Source organism: Piliocolobus tephrosceles, chromosome 16, assembly GCF_002776525.5.
Source record: "Piliocolobus tephrosceles isolate RC106 chromosome 16, ASM277652v3, whole genome shotgun sequence".
NCBI lineage: Eukaryota > Metazoa > Chordata > Mammalia > Primates > Cercopithecidae > Piliocolobus > Piliocolobus tephrosceles.
Window position 1 is genome coordinate 74,813,666 of NC_045449.1, and position 7,159 is coordinate 74,820,824.

Genomic DNA, 7,159 nt, shown 5'->3' on the forward strand with positions numbered 1-7,159 from the left:
CCCAGGCCCAAGTCCCCAAGCGCTGTCTGCCTGTCTAGGGTCCTCCCCAGAGTTCACCTTCTGCAGGATCCTTCCTCCAAGTCCTCTCCTCATGATGCTCCCCCGAAATCCTGCTTCTCCAAGTCGTCCCCCACTCCAGGGCCCAGCTCTCTCCAGGGTCCTCCTGCAGCATCCCCTCCCCCAAGGTTCTCCTCTCTGCCCCGAAGGGCCGTCCGGGGGATCGCCGCCCGCCCGGCGGGCTTACCGGCGAAGCGGTGGGGTCGGGGCCTCTCCCACCTGTAAACCCGGCCCGCGGCGTCCTGCATCCGAGCCGCTCGGGTCCCCTCCCCGCAGCGCCAGGCCGTGACCCGGCGGGCCAGCCGCCCGCCCCGAAGTGCCACTTCGCGAAGTGCCGCCTCCACGCGCGCTCGCCGCCGGCGCCCCCCGCTCTCCTCCCCGCACCTTCTGCTCCTTCTTCCTGCGCCACCCCGCCCCCGCTTCCCCGCCCCCAGCCCGGCTGTTGCCGGGCCCCCCTCAGGCTGCTCCCAGGGCCCCAGCGCGCGCCGCACCTCCCCCTTCTCCCCCAGGATCGACGCCGCCACCGACCAATCGCTGCCTGGAGTCGGCTACCAGGCCCCGCCTGCGATCCCGCCCCCTCCCCCGTCTCCGGAACCCACCAATGGAAAGGGCGATGCGGGGGCGGGGCCTGGCGGTTGCCTAGCAGCGGCAGCGCTGGGCGGGGGCGGGTAGTCGGGGGCGGTGATGCGGAGCGACGGGGGCGGGACGCAGGGGCGGGGACTGCCGCAGGGCGGGGCCTCAGGCGGCTATAAAAGTGGCCGCCGCCGGACAACGGGCTCTTGTGGTTCGGGTCAGCTTTCGTCGTCGTGTTGCTGCTTCTGCCGCCGCCGCTCGCGCCCCCGCTCCGGTCTGTGGTGCCGCCGGGACCCAGGACCATGTCGCTGACTCGCTCAGAGGAGATGCACCGGCTCACGGAAAATGTCTACAAGGTGAGCCCCCGCCGGCGCCAAGCTGAGCCTACTCCGGGTGCGCCCGGGTCCCGCGCCGCCCGCGCGCCCAAGCCCTACCGACCAGGGCGGCCCTGGGGCCGCGCGCGGGGCCAGGAGGCTAAGACTTCGGGGGTTTTTCCGGCGCAGCCACTCGGGCCCCGGGCTGCGGGGGTGGTGAGCCCGGCGCCGACCGCTCACAGGTGGTCGCCCCCTCCCGGCCGCCCCCACCCCATGCCCGTAGCGGCCCGCCGCGTCCCCAGCCCCAGGCCCAGGGAGCACTCCCCGCCCCGACGGCCCTTCTCGGCCCCGCGCTCCTCTCCGCGCGCCTGACTTGGTGTCGGCAGGAACGGAGCCGCGCTCCGGGCCCCGGGAGCCCTCGGACCTGTTCGGGTCGTAGCACACCCGGGCGGGGCCGGGGCGGCGGGGGCGGCGGCCCCAGGGGCTGCGGCGGCCGGGACGGCGTGGGGGCTGCCTGAAGGCCGCGGCCGGCGCGGTGTCACCGTGGGGCTTTTCCAGGCGCGGTTGCGCGAGCCTCGGGCACTTGCTTTTCAACAGGCTTTCCCTTTCCACAACTCCTGCCTGGCGCCGATGCTGGGGCCTAAGGTGGGAGGTCGAAGCGCGGGCAGGCTGGCTGGGTGGACGGATAATCCATCATCTTATGTAACCGCGGAGAGAGAAGACTAATTGTGTAGGAGGCTGACGTGCCTACCTTTACTTCAGATGTGTTAAGAGTGGCGTCCACGTTCTCGTCTGTGAAATGACAGGTTCCCATCCGAGGGCCGCAGAGCGTCGCTGGAAGCCTCCCCTGCCGCCCCCTCCCCGGCTTTTTTTGTGGCTGGGATAGACAAACAGGCCCTTGGTTTCCTCTTTCTAAAGCATCCATTCTCGGTCCGGACCCCCTGCCTGAGCCCAGCAGCTCCCAAGGGGCAGTTTTTCAGAGGAGAAACCCCTGCCCTGAGTGGCCCTGGGTCCTAGGCGATCTCTTACAACAAAGATGTGCTTTGTTTCAAAACTGTCTGAAGGTTCAGTGACAGGCTGGGCTGAGTGGAGTGGATATTTACCGGGCACTTGCTGGTCCATGCCTCCTAACCGGATTGCGCCCTGCCCGGCAGAGTCACAGTTTCTGATTGTGTTAGGCGGCCAGGGCCTGCGTGGCCAGGGGCCTGCAAAGCAAAGCGCTCTTAGTCCTCAGGCTTCGGAGAGCCAGATGGAGGCTTCTGGGGTGGCCCCTCTGGTTCCAGCTGGAGTGCAGGGGGCAGATTGCATTTGAATACAGCTTTCAATAAAGCTTGTGAAGTTGGGGCCGCGTCCGTCTGGAAGGATTCTGAAGGCAGGTGCGGTCGACTAGCTGAGTCCTAAAGCCATGTCGGAGCCCCTGGTAGATAGGATTCAGGGTGACCTGAGGAGTCTGCTTGGGAGGCACAGGCCCTGGGGTTAGGTTTGGTTTCACAGAGTGTGGTATACGGTTCTGGTCTTGTTGCTCTGTGAAAGCGCACGCTGTCAAGGGAGGGAGGTTTATTAAATTATTAGTCATTAGTTCCATTATGATTTGTTCGTGATTGCAGAGGGTGGAAGAGAAGTACCGGGGGAACCTTTTTCCTATTTTCTCTCCTTCTGCACTGAAACCAGAAAGCAGGAACTTACGTGGTGAGAGTTGTAGCGGGGTGGGGGGGTACATGGAGTGGTTTTGCTCTGGGGGACCGACCCCGTGATCGTCCTTAATAAAACTCCCCTAACTGGCAGTCGGCCTTCACCTAGGTGGAGCTGTAACTTATCTGCGGGTCTGAGTGAAATCTGTTGGCAGGAGGGTGGCAGGAAAACTCTTTAAGACTGAGTGTTTGGGGACTTTGAGCCCCTATGGACACAGACTAGCAGGTCTGCAGCACGTGAAACACACAGGTTCTGCCTTTTGTCTTCCACGGGTGGGTTAATTGGTGATTTTCTCAGGTGAAGATGTGGCGGTTGATGATTTGATTTAGCAGAGCTGGATGCGGTAGGCCGGAGGTGCCTGAAGGGCCGATCCACTTGCTGCTGCACACAGGCAGGGTTGGTTTTGTAGGTAGGTGGCTCCTGCTGCCACTCCGGGGGCCTGACTGCTGAGTCTTTTGAGTCCTGGTGCTGTTACCTTTTTGTGCTTTGTCACTGGGGAGCTCAAGGTGCCTTGGTAGTGCCGGTACTGGTTGGGCAGCTTTGGCAATGTCGGCCAGGCAGAAACTCAGCCCACATGGAGACACAGTCAGGAGACCGCTGAAGCCACCGGTGTGCACGCCTGGGCCGGTCCAGCCGGTCCAGGCAGTGCTAAGCTCCGTCGCCTCCTGGGACGGTGCTGCCTCTGGCATCCCTTCCTGGGACCGCTCCTGTGCCTGGGTTGGCAGCTTGCAGAGCCCTGGCAGTGCCTCTTGGAATGGCTGGGCTGTGGCCTGCTCAGTGTCACCCGTGATGCGGCTCAGCTGTTTGGTTTGGCCCTTGCATCGCCTCAACTGCAGTTCTGAGCGGTGTTTGCCTTGGCAAAGGAGGACGCTTGTCCTTGGCCTTGCTGATTAAAAATGCGAGAATAAAAAGTGCAGTTTTGATTTTCTTCCCTGTAAGTATCTGTAACGCAGACTTTGACCTCTTTTCTGGTGGCTCCATTCCCTTGGGAACTGTGTCCTCGGGGAATTTCATGGAAAATGACGGGGAGGGGAGCAGAACGCTTCCCGGTGTTTGCAGAGAACCCAATCTCAGACCTTCTGGGGGCAGCACCTGGGCTGGGCCCTGCAGGGGTTGGGAGGGCGAGGCGAGGAAGACCCCTTCCTCAGGGGGCTCAGACCTTCTGGGGGCAGCACCAGGCCGGGCCCTCGCTCAGGTAGCCCTGGGTAATGGCCCAGATGGAGGGATGGAGTGCTGGAATCTGCCTCCCCCAGATGACTGAGGGGCCTTTGGAATTAAGGCTACTGAAACTGCAGCCTTCTTGGGGGAGCCCCGAGCATCCCTGCATGCTGAGGGGCTGGCTTTCTGGCTGGCTGTGGCTCCTGGAGTGCCAGGCGACTGCCAGGTGGGTGTTTTCCTCACGGTCTTGTGTCCGCAGAGAAGCCTGGCTCCCAGGTGACCCATGACCTGGAGTGTGGCGGTTCCAGCACCTTCTCTGGGAATAGTGCCATTGACCCACAGCCTGTCCTGGAACATGTGAGGTGGGAGAGCATCCGGGGAGGAGGAGGAGTCCCTGTTACAGCCGTGGCCCCGGCTTTCGTGGTGCCGAGGCTCCTGGCCCTGGCTGGTTACTCTCGCAGCTGGTGGGGAAGCCAGCCTGGCAGGGCCGCGGTCATGCTTCGAGGAGACGGGCGCCACCGGGTTGCTGGAGCCAGGAACCAGTTGGGTTTGCCGCCTCTGGTGTGATTGGTAAGGGCTTGTGCCAGGTGGTGGGTGTCATGTGCTGGGTGGCGGGGAGCCCACTGCCGGCTTTTCTGCTCCAGGCCCGGCTGCTCCTCTCTGCTACATCCAGCTTCTTCGTGGGATGTGCAGAGCTCACCATCCTCTCCATTTGGAGACTGTGGTGCAGGGAGGTCTCTGGCAGGCACCTCCTGGCATTGGAGCCGCCTGCCTGGGGGGCAGCAGAGCCGGCACCTGAGGAGGAGGGCAGTCACAGTGCTGGGCCCAGCTCCGGGTGCGCATGTGTGTGTGTGTCCGTCCGAGTGTGTGCATGTGCATGCGGTGCTTTGTTTTCAGGGATACTTCCTGGGGTGGCCCCCGTGGGCACCGTCTTGCCGCAGGGTGGCGGGGTCTGCTGCCACTGAGTGGACCTGGCCTGTGTTTTCTCCCCGTGTGCATGTCATGTTCTCTGTTACCGGCCCTCGCCACCGCCAGCCTTTAGCAGGGTGCGCGTCTCCCAGGAGTCGTGCTGATGTGGTCCCCTCGGCAGGGTGGCCAGGGCACAGAGACCAGTTGCCGCGTCACGCTGCCCTCTGGGCTGCCCAACCTCTGTGGGCTTTGGTCCCAGGCACTGTCCTGCCAGTGTTGGCTCCGGGGTGCGCGGCCCTTCTGCTGGCGCTTGCTCAGCATCCCATGCCTGCTGTGCTGTTGGTGGTTGCGTGAGGTCCTTGTCTACCAATGGACGTGACCAGGTGGTTCTGGGACGTGGTGCTCGTGGAGTTGTGGGCTGAGTGGGAGACTGTCTTGTCCATCCCCACAGGCCTTGCCTTGAGCAGGCGTCCTTTGTTGGGGAGATCGGTTGACTCATGGGACTGACCCAGTGGACTTGAGGTTCAGGGTTAAAATGAAGGCCGGTGCTGCCCTGTGCTTTCAGGGGCCACCATTAGAGGGGAGGGCAGTGGGTGGGAGCTGCTGGGAGCTGTGTTCCTGTTGCTGTCTTGTTTGCAACGGAAGGTTCCAAAGGTCGAGGCCTGAGGGCCATGCCCTGTCTACTGGCCACAGGCACCATGGCCTGAGTTGTCCAGGATAGGTGGTCTTGCGGGGGGGACTGCTGTGTGACCTGGCCACTGAACAGAAGGGGCCTATCTCTCTTCCGAGCTCCAGGAGGCAGGCTGGCCAGGAGGCTGAGGCCCGGCTCATCCTTCTCCCCAGTTCACAGGTCTGGGTCCTGGTCGGGGGAGCAACCCCGGCATCACTGCAGGAGTGGCAGGTGGTGAGCAGAGCTGGACATCACCGCTTGTCCCCATCCAGCCTTGCATGGCCCTCTCTGCCAGCTGCCCTGGGCTGGCGTTGCCTGTGGCTGCCACCATAGGTGGGGACACTTGCACCGTCTGTGGAGCTGGGGTGCCACTGACTGCTAGCTGAGGCTGGCTCCTGTCCTTCCTTGCACTGAGCCAGAGTCTGCCCTGTGTTGCCTTCCCTACCTCCTTGTCTGGGTGACTTTCTTTGAGGCCCCAGGATAGGGAAACATCTTCGTGGCTGCACAGAGCCCGTGGTCCCCTGGAAGCTCTGTATTTGGGCGGCCAGCGCTGTCAGCCGCCCCCCCACAGCCTGCGCTAAGATCACTAGTAATTATAGGCAGGCGGGGATGGAGCTGGCACCGGCCTCCAACGCACTTCCACCTCCCCCGAGCGCTGATTCATTCCTGGCCCCTGGTTGTTCCTGTACAGCTGCACGATGACTCGAGGGGCCTCAACCCAGAGGCAGAAGGGGAGGCCAAGAAGGGACCCGTTTGGCTCTGGGACTGCAGGGGCTTGATCTGTCCTGCCCACGGATGCCTCCGTTGGGCCTGGAATGGTGGCCGGTCTGTGAGGGGGACCCATTGGTATTTGGGAACGAACATACCTCGTTTCTGGATTCTGGAGCGCTCATGCTTGAATCACTGTCCCGCCTTTGTTGAGGTCTGCTCGCTCCAGCTGTGTGCTCCTCAAGCAGTGGCCTGGGCCCTCTGAGGGCTCCCTGGAGGTGGTGGCGGCTGGTACCACACGTGGTTGGAATCCCTGTTTCCCAGGGCTGTGGGCAGTACAGGCTGAGGAGGTGGCTCTGGTTGGGGGCTGGCCTAGGCAGGCTGAGGGCTGTTTCTCCTGCTGTGGCCCAGGGGCTCTTGGTGTTGGTCCTGCACCAAGGGGACCAGAAAGCCCAGGGAACAAGAGCGGAGTAGGCGGTGGAGATGGTGGGGAGGTTGGCCTGAGCCCATGCTGTGCTGAGGAGTCCCTTCCAGGGGGCAGGAGGCTGGGGGTCTGCCCCTGGCGGGGGCGCGTTTCTGCCTGCCAGGCACAATGATACCCCCAGCATCTCCCTCAAGTTATCCCCGATGTGTCCTTGGTCTTTTTGACTAACGCTACAGAGCCTTGTCTGCTGGCTCTTGGTTTGGTCACCCCGAGCCTTGGAAAATCCTGCCTGGTCCTTGGGCTTCCTGCCAGGCCTGCCAGGAGGAGTTTTGCCTGGCCTGTTCCCTGGCCATATGACCTTAGCCGAATCTTGCTCCCTGGGCAGTGGGTACAGCGGGCAGGATGCCCCCAGGGTCCCTGGAGGCTCCGGGACCTGTACCAGGTCAGGTGGCACCAGCTTTGGTATCCTCAGTGCTCTTGTCCTCTCTCTGATGGGCGGGGGTGGGATGCATGCAGCACCATCAGATCTGATGTCCTGGACCCTGAGGTGCTGGGGACCCCTTGGAGGGGAAAAGGCTGTCAATTTTTTTTTTTTGAGACGGAGTCTCGCTCTGTCGCCCAGGCTGGAGTGCAGTGGCCGGATCTCAGCTCACT

General features: G+C 63.0%; 1 protein-coding gene across 1 annotated transcript in view; it reads left to right on the forward strand.

Annotated features, from left to right (window-relative positions):
* Window positions 1-814: 814 nt before the first annotated feature.
* BAIAP2 (BAR/IMD domain containing adaptor protein 2) overlaps window positions 815-7,159 on the forward strand; it is a 72,474-nt gene continuing 66,129 nt past the window's right edge. The window contains exon 1 of the mRNA XM_026455867.1: window positions 815-986. Within this exon, the coding sequence (XP_026311652.1) occupies window positions 933-986 (54 nt within the window). The 5' untranslated portion in view covers window positions 815-932. The remainder of the gene's footprint in view (window positions 987-7,159) is intronic.